The sequence below is a fragment of the Brachyhypopomus gauderio genome, chromosome 19 (genome assembly GCF_052324685.1).
Source record: "Brachyhypopomus gauderio isolate BG-103 chromosome 19, BGAUD_0.2, whole genome shotgun sequence".
In the NCBI taxonomy this organism is placed as follows: Eukaryota; Metazoa; Chordata; class Actinopteri; order Gymnotiformes; family Hypopomidae; genus Brachyhypopomus; species Brachyhypopomus gauderio.
This window is the reverse complement of record NC_135229.1, coordinates 422,501-445,067: the sequence shown is the minus strand read 5'-3', so window position 1 is coordinate 445,067 and position 22,567 is coordinate 422,501. Positions and strand designations below refer to the sequence as shown.

General features: G+C 46.2%; 1 protein-coding gene across 1 annotated transcript; it reads left to right on the top strand.

Annotated features, from left to right (window-relative positions):
• The first annotated feature begins 80 nt into the window (after positions 1-80).
• Positions 81-21,489, top strand: LOC143483149 (G-protein-signaling modulator 2-like). The gene is made up of 16 exons (XM_076981925.1): positions 81-183; positions 550-585; positions 2,444-2,721; positions 8,958-9,179; positions 9,257-9,392; positions 9,565-9,704; positions 10,176-10,299; positions 11,237-11,352; positions 11,754-11,909; positions 12,843-12,951; positions 13,466-13,592; positions 14,425-14,501; positions 14,826-15,014; positions 18,013-18,184; positions 19,455-19,681; positions 20,475-21,489. Exons 3-16 carry the CDS (start codon positions 2,657-2,659, stop codon positions 20,622-20,624), a joined length of 2,010 nt encoding a protein of 669 aa, XP_076838040.1. The 5' UTR covers positions 81-183; positions 550-585; positions 2,444-2,656; the 3' UTR covers positions 20,625-21,489.
• Positions 21,490-22,567: the final 1,078 nt, after the last annotated feature.

Here is a 22,567-nt window from a genome sequence, read left to right as displayed (position 1 = left end):
ACTGTAATAGCGAAACACGTGATTTCCTTCGTCATCGAGCATTTAAATGTTATTGGTCGAAAGTCGTGGTGTGGGCGTGGCTATCTTTGAATCGTTTGTAGGATTATCGGTTACCGGCCGAGTGGCGGAAAAACTTCACGAAACGAATCAAACGCGTTACCGGTGAGGATTACTCAGAGACAGGTTCGTTTCTGGGTCTTTTCTTTTTAGAGGGATTAAGTTTTAGAGTAATAATGAGAAGAACCGCTGAGCAACTGTCCCAGGAGCTCGCGCCCGTTAACGGACTTGTCGCTGCGCGAGCTAGTCGGTCGCTCGCGCCCGCTCACAACACAACACGTTCGCATTTTAACTCGGTGTTTTAACGAAGATTGGTATTTTTATTGAGGGAGATTGGTATTTTATTAAGGAAGATTGGTATTTTTATTAAGGAAGATTGGTATTTTTATCGGTGTAATTTAAATTTGGAACTAGCTCTCTTTCGGTTGCCCCTCACTTCACGTGATATTCCTCCGCGCCTCTTATTAATTTAAGTGTTTTCTTTCTTCGTAGGTCTGTAAAAGTGCGAGTGGCCGCCGCACGTTTCAGGTGAGTAACCCAGCGCGCTGCTGGACCGGTTCGGTTCTCTGCTTCAGTAGTAGATGTTCTATAATAATAGTAGTTCTCTGCTTCAGTAGTAGATGTTCCTGCTGTGAGTGCTGACCTGCTGTGTGGTGACGTTTCTGAGGACGCTTAAGTCGAACCTTGTAGTTGTAGTGGTGTAGTAGTAGTGGTGTGGTAGTAGTAGTGGTGGTGTTGTAGAGGTGTAGTAGTGGTGTTGTAGAGGTATAGTGGTAGTGGTGGTGTTGTAGAGGTGATGGTGTTGTAGTTGTAGTGTAGTAGAGTAGTGGTGGTGTAGAGGTGTAGTAGTAGTAGTAGTGTTGTAGAGATGTAGTGGTAGTGGTGGTGTTGTAGAGGTGTAGAGGTAGTGGTGGTGTTGTAGAGGTGTAGTAGTGGTGGTGTAGAGGTGTTGTAGAGGTAGTGGTGGTGTTGTAGAGGTGTAGAGGTGTAGTAGTGGTGGTGTAGAGGTGTTGTAGAGGTAGTGGTGGTGTTGTAGAGGTATAGTGGTAGTGGTGGTGTTGTAGAGGTAGTGGTGGTGTTGTAGAGGTGTAGTAGTAGTGGTAGTGGTGTTGTAGAGGTATAGTGGTAGTGGTGGTGTTGTAGAGGTAGTGGTGGTGTAGTAGTAGAGTAGTGGTGTAGTAGTAGTGGTGGTGTTGTAGAGATGTAGTAGTGGTGTTGTAGAGGTATAGTGGTAGTGGTGGTGTTGTAGTAGTAGTGGTGGTGTTGTAGAGATGTAGTAGTGGTGTTGTAGAGGTATAGTGGTAGTGGTGGTGTTGTAGAGATGTAGTAGTGGTGTTGTAGAGGTATAGTGGTAGTGGTGGTGTTTGACACACCCTCTTGGCACGTACAGTAATCCAGTAATGGCCGAGGGAGACAAACGTTTCTTAGGAATTAACCAGACAGGGTTTTGACTCAAGGTGTGTGTGGAAACACAAGGTATGTTTACGACATGTACAGGTGTTACACTGATGCGCCTATAACACTGGACGTTTACAGGTCACTAAACGTTACTAAATGTTACTAAACATTAACATGATGGATTTGATCTGGTAACACCTAATTTCATGTTAAGGTGTGTGTGCGTGGGTGTGTCTAGGTGATGGAGCTTGCATGGGTGTACCTTAGCTTTCATAACATCTCTTGTTTTCATGGTGTTTTAGTGTGTTGTTATTTCATGTAATGCAGATATTATTGCCTAATTATGTAGGTCTATTTGTCTGCAAAATTGCTTAAAACATGTGTAATTAACTTGCATACAGTGTGTAATTAACTTGCATACAGGGTAAGCCATATAAGAATTGTTTAGTGAGTCTGACTGCACCTCCCAGGGTATTAGATTCTGTTGTGATTATGTTTCTGATCACCTGTTTCATGCTGATTAGTTTGTTCACGGATTAACTCAGAACTGCTGACAGATCAGATCTGTGTGTGTGTGTGTGTGTGTGTGTGTGTGTGTGTGTGTGTGGTCTTGCTTTCTAAGCTTGCTTGGGTCAGTCAGAAGAAACTGGGAATTGCTGTGGGCTGCTTCATGTGCATGTTGTATGTTACATGTTGTATTTTCATCAGTACAACCAGTGGTGTTGGAACTGATCGTATACGTACAGGTATATGAACAAACATTTGTACCTGCATCAGTGGTCAGATTCAACTTGAGCACACATGCAACCATGAGCCACGATGATTGGATTAACACACACTACACACCTGTTACTAACACAACGTGTGTGTGTGTGTGTGTGTGTGTGTGTGTGTAGAGGCTTGTATGCAGCCACTTCTAAGTGGGTGCTGTAATGGCATTGCACACAGAATAAAGCTTCACACACAGAATTTTGTGTTCTCTTCACAGAGAGTTCCGGACGCCCTGGATAAAACACACACACACACACACACACACACACACACACACACACACACACACACACACACACACACACACACTGCCCACTACAACATGGTACCAGGATCTACATTATAGGGCTGCTCTCTGCTCTCTGGAGACCTGTGTGTGTGTGGGACTGGTGCGGATCTGACTGGATTGCTGGGCTTATTATGTACTTCAATGGCTGCAGGCAGCTCAGTGGCTAGAATGGGGGACGAGGAGAATTCCTTCCGTATTTGCTACAGGTAGGCACACCTGTATACCTTTACCTGTATACCTTTACCTGTATACCTCTACCTGTATACCTTTACCTGTATACCTTTACCTGTATACCTCTACCTTTACTTGTATACCTCTACCTGTATACCTCTACCTGTATACCTCTACCTTTACTTCTGCGTGTTAATGCTGAATTAACTGCAGCTGGTGATGTAGGTCTGTGAAGGGACCCCTACTAGAGGGAAAGGGTTTTAAATAACTTTAATAACTTTTAAATAGCCATAAGCGTGTTTATTTGAAAGATCACTGTGAGTATTAACAGTCTGTTGGCTGTGCAGTGTGTCTTCCGGCTTTTTGTCCAATGTCTGGTTCCCAAGTTACTGTATTCTTAGTAACTCTGACCTTTTCTGACCATTTTAAGTCATCGTGAAGACATCAGGGGCCACACATGACCCCTGCTGCACACAGGACAGCCTGCAGTATGAGAGGAGAGACAGACGTGTTCCTGAGAGAGGAGAGACAGGCGTGTTCCTGAGAGAGGAGAGACAGACGTGTTCCTGAGAGAGGAGAGACAGGCGTGTTCCTGAGAGAGGAGAGACAGGCGTGTTCCTGAGAGAGGAGAGACAGGCGTGTTCCTGAGAGAGGAGAGACAGGCGTGTTCCTGAGAGAGGAGAGACAGGCGTGTTCCTGAGAGAGGAGAGACAGGCGTGTTCCTGAGAGAGGAGAGACAGACGTGTTCCTGAGAGAGGAGAGACAGGCGTGTTCCTGAGAGAGGAGAGACAGACGTGTTCCTGAGAGAGGAGAGACAGGTGTCTCAGGTGTGAGCTGTGTGTGTCTCTCGATATTTAATCCTTTACTGAATCATTTATGGTTTATTTCCCCTTGTGCACCATCTGTCAGACTCACACTGTTCTCCATTCACGTGTGATAGCAGCATCAGAATGAAGTTGATTCTCACCTCTTCCTCACTGGCTGCTTTGTCAGGAAATACTGCAGTCATCTTGTATAGCGTAATCTCTGCTCAGATATAAATCCATGGCATTGGTATAAAGTCCTGTGAGCCAATAGCAGCGTGCGCCCTGGATGAGATTCTCATTGGTGGGCTGAGGTGATGGTGACAGGAAGAACAGTTCAGAGCTTCTGTTAGTGGGGTATCTCTGTTAGTGGGGTATCTCTGTTAGTGGGGTATCTCTGTTAGTGGGGTATCTCTGTTTAGTGCAGTATCTCTGTTAGTGCAGTATCTCTGTTAGTGCGGTGTCTCTGTTTAGTGCAGTATCTCTGTTAGTGCAGTGTCTCTGTTTAGTGCAGTATCTCTGTTAGTGCGGTATCTCTGTTAGTGCGGTATCTCTGTTAGTGCGGTATCTCTGTTTAGTGCGGTATCTCGGTTAGTGCGGTATCTCTGTTAGTGCGGTATCTCGGTTAGTGCGGTATCTCTGTTAGTGGGGTATCTCTGTTAGTGGGGTATCTCTGTTTAGTGCAGTATCTCTGTTAGTGCAGTATCTCTGTTAGTGCGGTGTCTCTGTTTAGTGCAGTATCTCTGTTAGTGCAGTGTCTCTGTTTAGTGCAGTATCTCTGTTAGTGCGGTATCTCTGTTAGTGCGGTATCTCTGTTTAGTGCGGTATCTCGGTTAGTGCGGTATCTCGGTTAGTGCGGTATCTCGGTTAGTGCGGTATCTCTGTTTAGTGCGGTATCTCTGTTAGTGCGGTATCTCTGTTTAGTGCGGTATCTCTGTTAGTGGGGTATCTCTGTTTAGTGCAGTATTTCTGTAAGTGGGGTATCTCTGTTTAGTGACGTATCTCTGTTAGTGGGGTATCTCTGCTTAGTGCCGTATCTCCGTTAGTGGGGTATCTCTGTTTAGTGCCGTATCTCCGTTAGTGGGGTATCTCAGTTTAGTGCGGTATCTCTATTAGTGCGGTAGTGTTGTCAAAAAAATCGATATATCGATACGTATCGATACTGAACATTCTGAAACGGTACAATACTCGTTTCCCTTAAGTATCGATTCTTTTTACATAAAATGCGCTTTCGTTTGACCCACCCAAGCTGCCGTAATGCACAGGACAGTTTGTAATGCTAATATGGCAGCTAAAGCAAACGCAGTGCTGTTGGATTCGAAGCAGATACAGATGGAAAACCGAAGGACATGAACAAGCCCGTTTGCAAGCGGTGCTTTAGGAACATTTCAACAAAGGGCGCTAAAGCCTGGTTGAGTGACCATAGCGCTCGACTCCGCGCGAACCTCCGTGAGCGGTGGAGGCTTTATACTTTCCGCTTTGCAGTGTTGTCCGAAACTATATGTGGTAGTATAAAAGAAACACCCCTCAAAACAAGGGAATGAACACTTACCTGACGAATTTTAATGCTGCTTTGTGTGTTTCAGTGTGTTTCAGGTTTGAAAAGTGCTACAATTTAGGCTAAAGTACTTGAAAATGTTGAAATTGTAACTACTTCGTTTCACAACAAATATCTGTCTGACTGAACAGTTTTCTTGTATTACATTAACAAATATGAGCCTCTTGTAATTCCAGGATGAAACATGAGAGAACGTGAAGACGTAAGATTGGGCGTTTTGAAAATAAACAACCATTAAATAATGTGATTAAAAGCGCAATATTTCGAATCATTTCGAGTATATGTATAAATATTTAACTTAATTAAGTTTAACGTGCTGGGAAATATTGGTACAAGCGCTTGAATTGAACCCTGCAAACATGACTTTGTTCATTGCGCTGAGGCGCGGCGCGCACGAAGTTACAAAATTCGAGAGGTGCAAGACCTCGCGTGCGCCGCGCTTCAGCGCGATGAACAAAGTCATGTTTGCAGGGTTCATACACCTTGTGGAATTCAAACACTTGTATGTCACTTTCAAGGTCCATTTCAATATTTCCCAGCACGAGCAAAGACACTTTGTCAGACATTCAAAAGACGTCCACTGAAAAGCCAGAATGAAAGTTTTAGCGACGTCTTTTTTAAACGTCTATTACTGCCGTTCAGTTGCAGTTTTTGCACGTCCTGACATCCAATAAAGGTCCTAGTCAGACGTTCAGATAGAAAACTTGTCATAGACGTTCATGTTAAGTTAAAAGTTTAAGGTCCTAGTCACACTGTCAGATTTTGAACCAGTTTTGAACGTCCACCAGACATGCAAAAATGGGTCTGGACTGACCGACTTGATACAGACTCGATTTTAACGTCTTTCTGACGTCGCATGTTTGTTGGGATAAGTTAAATATTTATATATATACTCGAAATTATTCGCTTTTTTATCACATTATTTAATGGTTGTTTATTTTCAAAACGCCCAATCGTAACGTCTTCACGTTCTCTCATGTTTCATCCTGGAATTACAAGGTATTTGTTAACTTAATACAAAAGAACTGTTCAGTCAGACAGATATTTGTTGTGAAATGAAGTTACAATTTCAAGCATTTTCAAACACAAAGCAACATTCATTTGTTTGTTTATTAAAAAAATAAATAAAAAGGCTTTGAAATGGAAATTAGCACCGTATCTGACTTTGGTATCGAAAATGGTATCGAATTTCAATATTTTTTTAAGTATCGTATCGAAGTTGTAATTCTTAGTATCGTGACAAGCCTATAGTGCGGTATCTCTGTTTAGTGCGGTATCTCTGTTTAGTGCAGTATTTCTGTTAGTGGGGTATCTCTTTTTAGTGCAGTATTTCTGTTAGTGGGGTATCTCTGTTTAGTGCAGTATCTCCATTAGTGGGGTATCTCTGTTTAGTGCAGTATCTTTGTTAGTGGGGTATCTCTGTTTAGTGCAGTATCTCTGTTTAGTGCAGTATCTCTGTTAGTGCGGTATCTCTGTTTAGTGCAGTATCTCCGTTAGTGGGGTATCTCTGTTTAGTGCAGTATCTCTGTTAGTGGGGTATCTCTGTTTAGTGCGGTATCTCTGTTAGTGCGGTATCTCTGTTTAGTGCAGTATCTCTGTTTAAGGTAGCCACTACTTGTTCTGTAATCACAGATTACTCAGGTCAGGTAAGATTAGGATCAGATTAGTCCAGAACATGCTGAACACAGCTTCTGAAGCAACACACAACATCTTTCAGACAGGACCCGTCACACCGACGTCCTGACGTCCTTCAGACAGGACCCGTCACACCGACGTCCTGACGTCCTGACAGGACCCGTCACACCGACGTCCTTCATCACATATAGCATTTCACTGATTTCAATGAGTCTCATCCTTTTTAACTGATTTGGTAGTGAGTGCTGAGTCTCTGCCTGGTTTGTGATATTTGTCCTCTGTGTGTGGTCCTTTGCCAGCATGCAGTGTTGTCATTGGTCCACTGAGCTAGACAGGGCAGGTCCATCTAGATTTTAATCTTGTTCCCTACCCTAGAGAGTCCATCACATATTCTCAGTTAGGTCCTGTAATGTCAGTGAAATAGTAGTGAAGGCTATTTACTGCTTAGTTTAGTCAAGAGTTCAAATGAAGAGACTAGGGGTTTCACGATTTCGAAATTTAATCGAAATCGATCGTAAAATTATGTCACGATCTTGAGCCTTGAAGTCAAAAAGAGGATCGACAATCTCTCCCTCTAGGTTACGCAAGCACCCACACTACGCAAAGTAAAGCCTGGTTTATACTTGACGTGTCGCGAGCGGTGTGAGGGTCTGCATACCGGAAATTACGTAATCGTGGTCGTCGTGCACCTCTCGAATTTTGTAACTTCACGCGCGCTGCGCTTCAGCGCAATGAAGCAAGTCATGTTTGCTGGGCTCAAACACCTTTACAAGGTGGAATTCAAGCACTTGTACGTCACTTTCAAGGTCCATTTCAATAATTCCCAGCACCTTAAACCTAATTAAGTTAAATATTTATACATATACATAATGATTCAAAATTAGTCACTTTTTATCACATTATTTAATGGTTGTTTATTTTCAAAACGCCCAATCTTAACGTCTTCACGTTCTCTCATGTTTCGTCCTGGAATTACAAGAGGCTCGTATTTGTTAACGTAATTGTCACGGTGAGGACCCCGGCCCCTCTCCTTTGGGTGTGTGTTTACGTTGTCCACGTGTACTCGTCTGCGTCTATGGAACTGTGTGGGTGTGGTTATGTCTCGTGATTAGTCGTCGCACCTGTGGCTTGTATCGTCGTCACGTGGGGCGTGTGTGGTTTGTCTACTTAATGTGCGTTCGCGCAGTGTCGTGTGCTCGTCGATGTTAAAGTCTACACGTGTCAGTGTGAAGTGTTCTGTTTTACGTGCGCTGTCTTGCGCAATAAGTGTAGTAAATAAACGTGACGTCTGCGTAACGCAAGGATCTGTGTCTCGTCCTTCGCCTCGCACCCAGCGTCACAGTAATACAAGAGAACTGTTCAGTCAGACAGCTATTTGTTGTGAAACGAAGTAGTTACAATTTCAAGCATTTTCCTAAATTCCAGCACTTTTCCAACCTGAAACACAAAGCAACATTAAAATGCGTTTCTTTATACTACCACATATCGTTTCGGACAACACTGCACAGAATGTGACGCGCCAAGTATAAATGCCTCTTGCCGTTCGTGCGAGGTGTGCGGAGTCGCGCTACGGTCACTCACGAAAGTATAAGCCTGGTTAAGGTCGCATCTTACAACTAAAGTGTTGCCCTCCATGTATGAACACACTAAAGAAATTTTGTATGATAGAGTTTAGTTTGTTAAGGCTCTATTTGTTCTATTATTTTGTACATGACTGTACTTGTATTTTTAAAATATTTATTTTATGTTGCATATTGCTGTTTTAATAGTGCACATTGCTGCTACCAAAAAAAGCCACTTGATAGCAGGTACCCTCTGTGACCTCATTGTTATTATTATTATTTGTTTGTTTTTGTTGTTTTCCATTGAGAACAAGATTGTTACATTTATTTTAATTAAATAAATAAAAAAATACAATCGGATCGAGGATTTAGAGAATCGTGACACCCCTAGAAGAGACACGCATGGTGTATAGGGTTAGGGTTTCTGAAGGCTAATAAGTGAATCTAATGCTAACAGCAACATCGGTCTAACCCAGCTTGCTAAGCAGGAATGGTGTATAATCTTTTAATGTTTTAAGATTAGCCATCAAGTGTTTGTAGTATAAGAAGCCAGTTAATCTGTTAACCAATCTGTTGATCTGTATTTATATCTGAACTCTGTGATTGTTATACACCTTTCTGAAACTGCTGTCCAGTCCAGTAGATCAGATTTGTTTTCTGAGGAGAAGAGGAAGTGAAGTGTGTGTTGTTTCTCCCTGTGCTGCCCCCTGCAGGATGGAGGCCTCGTGTGTGGAGCTGGCTCTGGAGGGCGAGCGCCTGTGTAAGGTGGGGGATTACACCACAGGTGTGTCCTTCTTCCAGGCCGCCATGAAGGAGGGCACAGACGACCTTCAGGTGCTGAGCGCCATCTACAGTCAGCTGGGGAACGCCTACTTCCACCTGCAGGACTACAGCAGGGCTCTGACGTTTCACCACCACGACCGAACACTCACCAGGTACACACACACATTCTCTCTCTCACACACACCTCCTTTTTTGAGCGGGTGCACCGCGTAACTGCGCTTTGTTTCAGGACGATGGGGGACCTGCTGGGAGAGGCCAAGGCCTGTGGTAACCTTGGCAACACACTGAAGGTGTTGGGTCGCTATGACGAGGCCCTGGTCTTCTGCCAGAGACACCTGGACATCTGCAGAGATGCTGAAGACAAGGTGAGCAGTCACACCTGCCCTCCCTGTGTGTGTGTGTGTGTGTGTGTGTGTGTGTGTGTGTGTGTGTGTGTGTGTGTGTGTGTGTGTGTGTGTGTGTGTGTGTGTGTGTGTGTGTGAACAGCTCATGTAATTGTGTGTGTGTGTGTGTGTGTGTGTTATATGTGTGTGGTAGGTAGGTCAGGCCAGGGCTCTGTTCCACTTTGGGAACGTGTATCATGCTAAGGGGAAGAGCTTGTGCAGGAGTGACTGTGAGCCTGGACACCTTCCAGAGGAGATCAGCGCTGCACTCAGGACAGCAGCACAGTACTACCAGTGAGTCTGTGGGTGTGTGAGGGTGTGGGTGTGGGTGTGTGGGTGTGGGTGTATGCATGTGTGTGGGTGTATGAGTGTGTGGGTGTATGAATGTGTGGATGGGTGTGTGTGTGTGGGGTGTGTGAGTGTGAGGGGGGGTGAGAGGGAGTATGCTGTGTGTCTGTATTCTCCATGTGTGTGTACATTTAATCTTAATTTTATCATTTTGCTAAATTGTGTGTCTTAATGCAAGTCTGGTTGCCTAAACCAGTGGTTCCCAAAGTGGGGGGCGCGCCCCCTAGGTGGGGCGCGGAGCTATTCCGGGGGGGGGGGGCGCAGAGCTTGAAAGTAAAACGTGCACATGTGTGAATATTAGGGATGGACCGATTCTGATATTAATATCTGAAAAAATTCTAGATCGGGTATCGGGGACAATGTGACCGATCCATAAAAACAGATCTATTCAGTCTAATTCTAGACTGTGGTGTGCAGGGAGAACCTGTCCATCGTGAAGGACCTGGGAGACAGAGCAGCTCAGGGCCGCACCTGTGGTAACCTGGGCAACACCTACTACCTGCTTGGGGACTTCCACAGCGCCGTGGTCTCCCACCAACAGGTGCCGTAGATTAGCCATGTACCAAAACATATGAACATCTGGTCATGTGATTCATGTACCAAAACATATTAACATCTGGTCATGTGATACATGTACCAAAACATATTAACATCTGGTCATGTGATTCATGTACCAAAACATATGAACATCTGATCATGTGATACATGTACCAAAACATATTAACATCTGGTCATGTGATTCATGTACCAAAACATATTAACATCTGGTCATGTGATTCATGTACCAAAACATATTAACATCTGGTCATGTGATACATGTACCAAAACATATGAACATCTGGTCATGTGATTCATGTACCAAAACATATAAACATCTGGTCATGTGATTCATGTACCAAAACATATGAACATCTGGTCATGTGATGCTTATACCAAAACATATGAACATCTGGTCATGTGATTCATGTACCAAAACATATAAACATCTGGTCATGTGATTCATGTACCAAAACATATGAACATCTGGTCATGTGATGCTTATACCAAAACATATGAACATCTGGTCATGTGATGCTTATACCAAAACATATAAACATCTGGTCATGTGATTCATGTACCAAAACATATGAACATCTGGTCATGTGATACATGTACCAAAACATATAAACATCTGGTCATGTGATGCTTATACCAAAACATATAAACATCTGGTCATGTGATTGATGTACCAAAACAAATGAACATCTGATCATGTGATGCTTATACCAAAACATATATAAACATCTGGTCATGTGATTCATGTACCAAAACATATGAACATCTGATCATGTGATGCTTATACCAAAACATATATAAACATCTGGTCATGTGATACATGTACCAAAACATATGTAAACATCTGGTCATATGAATGTGTGAATAGTGAATAGTGAGTGTGGTTTTATCATTATAATTATTACTGTGTTTTTCTCTTTCAGCGTCTCCTCATCGCTAAAGAGTTTGGTGATCGGGCAGCAGAGAGGCGTGCATACTGTAACCTAGGAAACGCCTACATCTTTCTGGGACAGTTTGAAAAAGCAGCTGAACACTACAAGTGAGAAACCACCACACAGTGTTCACTACCACACACACAGTGTTCACTACCACACACACACACAGTGTTCACTACCACACACACACAGTGTTCACTACCACACACACACACAGTGTTCACTGCCACACACACACAGTGTTCACTACCACACACACACACACAGTGTTCACTACCACACACACAGTGTTCACCACACACAAACACAGTATTCACCACTATGTATATATGTGTGTTTGTGTGTGTGTGTGTGTGCGTGCGTGTTTGTGTGTGTGTGTGTGTGTGTGTGTGTGTGTGTGTGTGTGTGTGTGTGTATGTGTGTGTGTATATGTATATGTGTATGTATGTGTGCGTGCGTGTGTGTGTGTGTGTGTGTGTGTGTGTGTGTGTGTGTGCGCGTACAGGAAAGCCCTGCAGCTGGCGAGACAATTGAAAGATCGTGCAGTGGAGGCTCAGGCCTGTTACAGTCTGGGCAGCACATACACACTCCTGCAGGACTACGAGAGAGCTGTGGACTACCATCTCAAACACCTGCTCATCGCCCAGGACCTCAACGACAGGTACACGCACTCACCTGGGCACAACGACGGGTACACGCATACACTTGGGCACAATGACAGGTACACGCACTCACCTGGGCACAACGACGGGTACACGCATACACTTGGGCACAATGACAGGTACACACACACCTGAGTACAATGACAGGTACACACACACCTGAGTACAATGACAGGTACACACACACCTGAGTACAATGACAGGTACACACACACCTGAGTACAATGACAGGTACACACACACACCTGGGCACAATGACACGTACACACACACACCTGGGCACAATGACACGTACACGCACACACCTGAGTACAATGACAGGTACACACACACACCTGGACACAATGACAGGTACACACACACACCTGGGCACAATGACACGTACACGCACACACCTGAGTACAATGACAGGTGCACACACACCTGGGCACAATGACAGGTACACACACACACCTGGGCACAATGACACGTACACTCACACACCTGGACACAATGACAGGTACACACACAGCACAATGACAGGTACACACACACCTGAGCACAATGATAGGTACACACACACACCTGGGCACAATGACACGTACACTCACACACCTGGGCACAATGACAGGTACACACACACCTGAGTACAATGACACATACACACACACCTGAGCACAATGACAGGTACACGCACACACCTAGACACTGCTCTACACACCACTCAGGCTTGTGTGTGTGCGTGTGTGTGTGTGTGCGTGTGTGTGTGTGTGTACGTGTGTGTGTGTGTGTGTGTACGTATGTGTGTGCGTGTACGTATGTGTGTGCGTGTACGTATGTGTGTGCGTGTATGTGTGTGTGCGCGTGTGTGTGTGTACGTATGTGTGTGTGTACGTATGTGTGTGTGTACGTGTGTGTGTGTGTGTGTGTGTGTGTGTGTGTGTGTGTATTAGGGTCGGGGAAGGCCGTGCTTACTGGAGTCTGGGAAACGCGCACACAGCACTGGGGAATCATGAACAGGCGGTGCACTTCGCTGAGAGACATCTGGAGATCACTAAAGAGGTGCACACGCACACACCTATACACACACTCACCTATACACACAAACACACACACGCACACATACACACACACACACACACCCTGCTAAAGAGGTACACACACTTTCTGCCCTACTTTCATGGAACTGGGAACCTGTTATTAATATTGCTTAACATTTCAAAAATAATTACATTTACCATACAAACTAAGACATTAACGGTTAGGAGTTTGTTACTATAGTGTTGAATATCTGATGCATTTCTGCACATCATGAACCCATGGAACAGTATTCATTGTTCATACATCTCAGTAGATTTACGTAAGATTTTTACCCTGGAAATCTGTAAATGTTCGAATAGAAATGCACTTGTGTGCTTTGATCACAGTTGTGAGTTGACCCTGTATGTGTGCGTGCGTATGTGTGCGTGCGTATGTGTGCGTGCGTGCGTATGTGTGTGTGTGTGTGTGTGTGTGTGTGTGTGTGTGTGTGTGTGTGTGTGTGTGTGTGTGTGTGTGTGTGTGTGTGTGTGTGTAGACAGGAGACCGCAGTGGTGAGCTCACTGCCCGTATGAACGTGTCGGACCTCCAGCTGGTTCTTGGTCTCAGTTACACCAGCAGCTCCATCTTATCAGAGAGCAGAGACATGAGCTCTACCCTACATGGTACACGCACACACACACACACACACATACACACACACACACACACACACACACACAGAGACATGAGCTCCACCCTACATGGTACACGCAGCTACACCCACACACACACACACACACACACACACACACACACACACACACACACACACACACACACACACACACACACACACACACAGACATGAGCTCCACCCTACATGGTACACACACACACACACACACACAGACATGAGCTCCACCCTACATGGTACACACACACACACAGACATGAGCTCCACCCTACATGGTACACACACACACACACACAGACATGAGCTCCACCCTACATGGTACACACACACCCACACACACACACACACACACAGTCATGAGCTCCACCCTACATAGTACACACAGCTACACCCAAAACCCTCTCACATCACAGCAGTGCTCAATTATACAATTAACTATATTTAATGAACTTGTTTGCACACACACACACACCTACTCAATACTGTGCACAAGTTCAAGGCAGGTGTACAATAAATGTGCAACAGTGCTTTAATTTTTTTTTATAAGTTAATAGTTAACAGAATGCAAAGTGAGTGAATCAAAAGAAAAATCTAAATTGCTAACAGAGTGTGTCTCTGTGTGCATGTGTCTCTGTGTGTCTGTGTGCGTGCGTGTGTCTCTGTCTGTGTCTCTGTGTGTGTGCGTGTGCATGTGTGTGTGTGTCCGTGTGTCTCTGTGTGTGTGTCTGTGTGCGTGCGTGTGTCTCTGTCTGTGTCTCTGTGCGTGTGTGTGTGTGTGTGTGTGTGTGTGTGTGTGTGTGTGTGTGTGTGTGTGTGTGCAGGAGCGAGGTCCAGGATGGAGAGACGTAACAGCATGGAGAACCTAGAACTGATGAAACTTACTCCAGACAAGCTTAGTGTGAGTGCGCCCTCTGGTGGCGAACCCTTCACACAACACCTGCTTACAGCAACTCTACAACCCTCACCAGGCCCTGCTAGTACAGACACAAACCTGCTGATATCTACGTCGACATATTACCACCACACAGCACCACACCAGCCAGTACACAGACACGCACAGGGCTGCATGAGATGATGAATTATTAGTTATTACATTCATATTTATAACTTTACTGTTATTATTTTTTATTTATAGTTTATCATAGTTGAAATTACTTCCTGTGTGTGTGTGTGTGTGTGTGTGTGTGTGTGTGTGTGTGTGTGTGTGTGTGTGTGTGTGCAGGGTCAGTTGTGTGGTGGTGGTGGTGGTGGTGTAAACAGGCTGCCGCGGGCGGTGCTGGTGAAGTCCAGACCAGGTTTAGGGTCCCGACTGTTGTCCCTCACCCGCCTGCGGGGCAAGAAGCAGCCGAGCAGCTCCAGCAAAGTCCTGCAGGACTCCAGCAACACGAGGGACCCGCAACCCTCACACAAGGTGTCTGTCCCCGCCCCACTCACTCTGCCCCGCCCCCGCAACCCTCACACAAGCTGTCTGTCCCCGCCCCACTCACTCTGCCCCGCCCCCGCAACCCTCACACAAGGTGTCTGTCCCCGCCCCACTCACTGCCCCGCCCCCGCAACCCACACACAAGGTCTGTCCCCGCCCTACTCACTGACCCGCCCCCGCAACCCACACACAAGGTGTCTGTCCCCGCCCTACTCACTCTGCCCCGCCCCCGCAACCCTCACACAAGGTGTCTGTCCCCGCCCCACTCACTCTGCCCCGCCCCCGCAACCCTCACACAAGGTGTCTGTCCCCGCCCCACTCACTCTGCCCCGCCCCCGCAACCCACACACAAGGTGTCTGTCCCCGCCCTACTCACTCTGCCCCGCCCCCGCAACCCTCACACAAGGTGTCTGTCCCCGCCCTACTCACTCTGCCCCGCCCCCGCAACCCTCACACAAGGTGTCTGTCCCCGCCCTACTCACTCTGCCCCGCCCCCGCAACCCTCACACAAGGTGTCTGTCCCCGCCCTACTCACTCTGCCCCGCCCCCGCAACCCTCACACAAGGTCTGTCCCCGCCCCACTCACTCTGCCCCGCCCCCGCAACCCTCACACAAGGTGTCTGTCCCCGCCCCACTCACTGCCCCGCCCCCGCAACCCACACACAAGGTGTCTGTCCCCGCCCTACTCACTCTGCCCCGCCCCCGCAACCCTCACACAAGGTCTGTCCCCGCCCCACTCACTCTGCCCCGCCCCCGCAACCCTCACACAAGGTCTGTTCCCGCCCTACTCACTCTGCCCCGCCCCCGCAACCCTCACACAAGGTCTGTCCCCGCCCCACTCACTCTGCCCCGCCCCCGCAACCCACACACAAGGTCTGTCCCCGCCCCACTCACTCTGCCCCGCCCCCGCAACCCTCACACAAGGTCTGTCCCCGCCCCACTCACTCTGCCCCGCCCCCGCAACCCTCACACAAGGTGTCTGTCCCCGCCCTACTCACTCTGCCCCGCCCCCGCAACCCTCACACAAGGTCTGTCCCCGCCCTACTCACTCTGCCCCGCCCCCGCAACCCTCACACAAGGTGTCTGTCCCCGCCCTACTCACTCTGCCCCGCCCCCGCAACCCTCACACAAGGTGTCTGTCCCCGCCCTACTCACTCTGCCCCGCCCCCGCAACCCTCACACAAGGTCTGTCCCCGCCCCACTCACTCTGCCCCGCCCCCGCAACCCTCACACAAGGTGTCTGTCCCCGCCCCACTCACTCTGCCCCGCCCCCGCAACCCTCACACAAGGTGTCTGTCCCCGCCCTACTCACTCTGCCCCGCCCCCGCAACTCTCACACAAGGTGTCTGTCCCCGCCCCACTCACTCTGCCCCGCCCCCGCAACCCTCACACAAGGTGTCTGTCCCCGCCCCACTCACTCTGCCCCGCCCCCGCAACCCTCACACAAGGTGTCTGTCCCCGCCCCACTCACTCTGCCCCGCCCCCGCAACCCTCACACAAGGGCTCCGTCTGAAATGCCATACTTCCGTCCTATTCAGTAGGCTAAATCAGTACGAGATAAAGGCTAGTGTGACCGAATACACAGTATGAATTAAACAGTAAGCGAAAAGTACCCGGATGTACTGAATTGGGCGCCATTTTGAAGTATGCGATTGCGGCACACTGTCCTATCCCATAATTCAACTGGAGCAGTGGAGGCGTTCAGAGCAGAGAAAACAGGTAGCGAGTAAGCTGTTTAAAAATATAAGTAAGATACAACTATGCATATGCAGAAATACTGAAATTAAATTCAATACCCTTTAAAAGATCTTCCAAAAAAAGTTTAAGACCTCATCGCCACTTTAAGTTGTAATCAGCAACAGATCTTAAAAAATTATTGTAATTTGCAATTAAACCTTTAAAACACAACCATACAACAGAACAGACACAGTATGAAGAAACAAAGGTCAAAAGGATAAATTGAACCAGAGCTAGATATACTAAAATATAACTTTGGTCACGACAAGAAACAAGTAACTCTTAACTATTTATTACCTAGGACAACTTGATTAAACTAGTGAATAAAAAATAACAGTAAACACGGTACTCATGACATCTGCCTCAATGTGTGTGTTTTTCATTCGAATTACTTCAATTTGCATCAACTCCTGAGTTTTTCTTTATGTCTACATCTCATTAACACTATGGCGGTGCTTATGTTCATTTATGTAAACATGACATCTGTACCTGCATGTGTGTTATGTTCGTTTATGTATAAATGACATCTGTAGCCAGCCACATGTGTAGTATGTTCGTTATTTCACAATAACCGAGAACCTTCAGACCGTCAACACCAGCATCTGTGTCCGAGCTCCCCACATCTCGGCTACACCGAACCACTCACTCACTCACTCACACACTCACTCCGGTTACAAAGTGGTACATCTTCTCAAGACTTGATCTGTGGGGCCATTAATGATCCTATAGCACCAATTACGATAAAAAATTTTTTAGATGCTTTACAGGCGATGACATCATGTTATGTTTAATAGTTGTAGAGAGGAAAATACATTCATGCATACTTTTTGTTGTTTAGGCAAAGCTAAAATATCAATGAAAATTCTATACGGTTAAGGCTTTTTAATACTTTTTAAGACCCCCTGTACAGACACCCTGTACAACCAAAAAATAAAAACTACCATGGTGATGAAATCTGAAACACTTATGTCAACTTTAGACACTTTTGCCTAAAGACTTGACCAACTTTGTTTGGTTTAGAAGTGGTTTGTAGGTCAAATTATTTTATGTTAATTCTGTTTTAGTTTATTTTTTTAATTTTGTTGCGTAATTGTTATGCTGATATAGCAAAGTTGGTAGATTGACCTCACCTTGTCAGTAATGTCAGTCAGGATCTCTTCACTGACTACTGCTGTAATTTATTATAGAAATATATTATACATATATAAAGAGCTCATCATATATCTTTTTGATCTTTGACCTCCTACAGCGTGCGAGTGAGGACATGTTGGGTGATGAGGGCTTCTTTGATCTGCTGAGTCGTTTCCAGGGCAATAGGATGGATGATCAGCGCTGTTCTATTCAGCAGGGGCGGGGCTGCCAGTTCTCTACTGTCTCAAACTCCGCCTCCTCTTCAAACCCACCAGATCACATGAAAACATGTGAGTGCCAATCCTGTCAGCAGTGAATCGGATCACTTTGCAATACTGAACAGTCCACACTGAGCTCCCATCCAGTGACTGAACAGAGGGAAGAGCTCTGGAGCCACACTACACTACAGTCACACTACAACCACCACTACACTACAGTCGCAATACAGCCACACTACAACCACCACTACACTACAGTCGCAATACAGCCACACTACAACACCACACTACAGCCACACTACAACCACCACAACAGTACACTGCAGTCGCAATACAGCCACACTACAACCACCACTACACTACAGTCGCAATACAGCCACACTACAACCACCACAACAGTACACTACAGTCGCAATACAGCCACACTACAACCACCACAACACTACAGTCGCAATACAGCCACACTACACTACAGTCGCACTACAACACCACCACTACACTACAGTCGCAATACAGCCACACTACAACACCACCACTACACTACAGCCACACTTCAACAACACTACAGTCACACTACAACACTACAGTTGCACTACTACACTACATTCACACTACAGCCACACTTCAACAACACCACTACACTACAGCCACACTTCAACAACGCTACACTACAGTCACAACGCAGCCACACCACAACACTACAGTCGCACCACTACACTACAGTTGCACTACAGCCACACTTCGACAACACCACTACACTACAGTTACACTTCAACTACACTACAGTCGCACTACAACCACGCTACAGTCGCACTACAACAACACAGCTACACTTCAACACCACCACAACACTACACTAGTTGCACTACTACAACACTACAGTTGCGCCACAACACTTCAACAACACCACCACAGCACTACACTACAGTCGCACAACACTACAGCCACACTACAACACTACAGTTGCACCGCAACACTACAGTTGCACCACAACACCACCACAATACTACACTATTGTTGCACTTTAACAACACTACACTATAGTCACACTACAGCCACACTTCAACACTACACTACAGTAACACTAGTTGCACTACAGCCAAACTTCAACAGCAACAAAACTACACTACAGTTGCACTACAACACCACAGCTACACTACAGTCTCTCTACAGCAACACTACAGTGGAGTGAATGTCATTGCTCTGAGTGGAGGATATGTGGGAACACCACAGGGAGAACAGAAAACGGATGTGTTTCTTACAGATGTATGTCAACAAAACAGTCCAGGCTCTTGTGCTTTTATAAGTTGGAGTGTTGGATAATCCTAATGTGTGTTTACAGCTTTGGCTGAGTGTGTGGCGTCCCCGGGTCAGGAGGCGTTCGCCGGACAGCTGGACAGAGCTCAGGACCGGAGGCTGGATGCTCAGAGGGCGGCGGGTGGTCTCTCCAGCTCGTGGAGCCGTCTGGCCGGACCGGGCCGGGCCAGGCAGGCCGTCCTGGGTCAGCTGGAAAGGACAGACACCTCTGAGCCTGACGAACAGTTCTTGGACATGCTGGTGAAGTGTCAGGTGAGAGACGGACGGGACCGCTGCTCTGACAGGACCACTGCTTTGACAGGACCGCTGCTCTGACAGGACCGCTGCTCTGACAGGACCGCTGCTCTGACAGGATCGCTGTTCTGACAGGATCGCTGTTCTGACGGCTACAGGTGCACATGCATAGCAGTTAATTATACAAGGGGGGGGGGGGGGGGGGGGGTTGGTGTGGGCACCAAACAGTGACACCTGCTGGCTGCATTGAGTAAGTGACTTCTGCTGGTGTTTTGAGTGTTGTGACCGTCATGGGGCAGTGATGAGTGAAGCTTCCTAGTAGACAAACCTGCTGTGTTTAGGTCTGCTGCACTGTTAATAGAGTTATGCAAAATATGGTGTGGTGGTGGTGTTGGGATTAGGGGTGAGGGGTGGGGTGTTGGGATTAGGGGTGTGGTGGTGGTGTTGGGATTAGGGGTGTGGTGGTGGTGTTGGGATTAGGGGTGTGGTGGTGGTGTTGGGATTAGGGGTGAGGGGTGGGGTGGTGGTGTTGGGATTAGGGGTGAGGGGTGTGGTGGTGGTGTTGGGATTAGGGGTGAGGGGTGTGGTGGTGGTGTTGGGATTAGGGGTGTGGTGGTGGTGTTGGGATTAGGGGTGGGGTGGTGGTGTCATGGTCGGGGTGGCACTATTAACCGTTTAATGACTGATGACATACTTTTCTTTCACTTCTCTTCCTCTTTCTATTGCCCTGATGTTCTCTACTTCTTCCACCTCCCCCTTTCTCTTCTCCCCTTCTCCCTCGTTCTCTGTCCTCCCTCCCTCCCTCCCTCAGGGATCTCGTCTGAATGATCAGAGGTGTGCCCCTCCCACTGCTCCAGCTCGTGGTCTCACCATCCCTGATGAAGACTTCTTCAGCCTCATCCTCCGCTCACAGGCCAAGAGGATGGATGAACAGAGAGTCACACTACCGTCCACACGCTAAACATACACACACACACACACACACACCCCACTCTTAAGGCACTGAGAATGCACATACTCTTGAGATGTGCATACATTTATAGATTTAATACACACACACACATATTCAGGTGAATGTATTTAACATTCACATTCCTCACACAGTTTGCTTGTTAGTAACTGGATCCCGGTCCGGTGTGACCACGAGTCTGCCGGTTTGTGGTTTGTCTTCTGCATTGACGGTCAACAGAATATCTAAGGCAGACTAATGTTTGCATGCATGTGTGATGTGTAGTGTGTGTGCTCAGGTGATATTGGGGTATGTTTATGATATAGTATCCACAGTGATAGTGGGGCCAGTCTTATCGATTGGCACTGTAAGTTCTCTTAAAAATGTTTTATTATAAGGGACGTGGCACAGAGCAGCAATTCCAAGGTTTGTGTATATCCGTTATGGTTTGGAATTACATTGTATTTTTTATTGTATTTTTATTATTAGGGTGTGTTTTTATTTTAATTTTATCTAAGGTAGTGTACATGTTTGTTTATTTGAATGACTAAAAGTCCTTCACACAGATGTACCTTTGAACTCGGTCTTTGTGTTGATGTGTAAGTCTCTGCTCTTATCCTTTACTTATAGCAGCTGTTTTAATTATTAGCTGGAATGACAGGTGTGTTTGTGGTTGTTTGTCATTTTCATTTGCATGTCAGGATTCAGAACACACTGACGTCATTAATGTAATTTGTTGTGTAAACGGCAGTTATGAGTTATTCTGATTTGTACATTTCACTATCTCAGCTGTCCACAGGCTCTGTAATTAGTATCACTCACTCACAGAGCTGTGTCAGGTACTGTGGTGAGGGGGCGGGGCACAGAACAGGTACTGTGGTGAGGGGGTGGGGCACAGAACAGGTGCTGTGGTGAAGTGTGGACAGCTGTCACTGAGCACTTCAAATAATTTGGGCACCATTTGTCAGGCCTTCAGAAGGTATGAACAGTGTGTGTGTGTGTGTGTGTGTGTGTGTGTGTGTGTGTGTGTGTGGTACCAGACAGCAAGGTTAATGTAATTGCTCATTGTTTATCATGGAAGGTGTAACTTTCACAAAGTGCTTTTATCCAAAATGGGGGTTCTAGACTTTATTACATATGTTTAAAAAATATAAATAGTAAAGAATGTTAATAAAAATATTCCCATTTTTATATCTCCAGAATGTATAATTGTTTCTCAAAATGTTAAAGCACTGTCTGTACTACTACAGGTACACCTGCACTATTACTACAGGTGTATCAGCACTGTCTAGACTACTACAGGTATACCAGCACTATTACTACAGGTGTATTAGCACTGTCTACACTACTACAGGTATACCAGCACTATTACTACAGGTGTATCAGCATTGTCTATACTACTACAGGTACACCTGCACTATTACTACAGGTGTATCAGCACTGTCTATACTACTACAGGTACACCTGCACTATTACTACAGGTGTATCAGCACTGTATACTACTACAGGTACACCTGCACTATTACTACAGGTGTATCAGCACTGTCTATACTACTACAGGTACACCTGCACTATTACTACAGGTGTATCAGCACTGTCTACACTACTACAGGTACACCTGCACTGTCTACACTACTACAGGTACACCTGCACTATTACTACAGGTGTATCAGCACTGTCTACACTATTACAGGTACACCTGCACTATTACTACAGGTGTATCAGCACTGTACACGACTACAGGTACACCTGCACTATTACTACAGGTGTATCAGCACTGTCTATACTACTACAGGTACACCAGCACTATTACTACAGGTGTATTAGCACTGTCTATACTACTACAGGTACACCTGCACTATTACTACAGGTGTATCAGCACTGTCTATACTACTACAGGTACACCTGCACTATTACTACAGGTGTATCAGCACTGTCTACACTACTACAGGTAC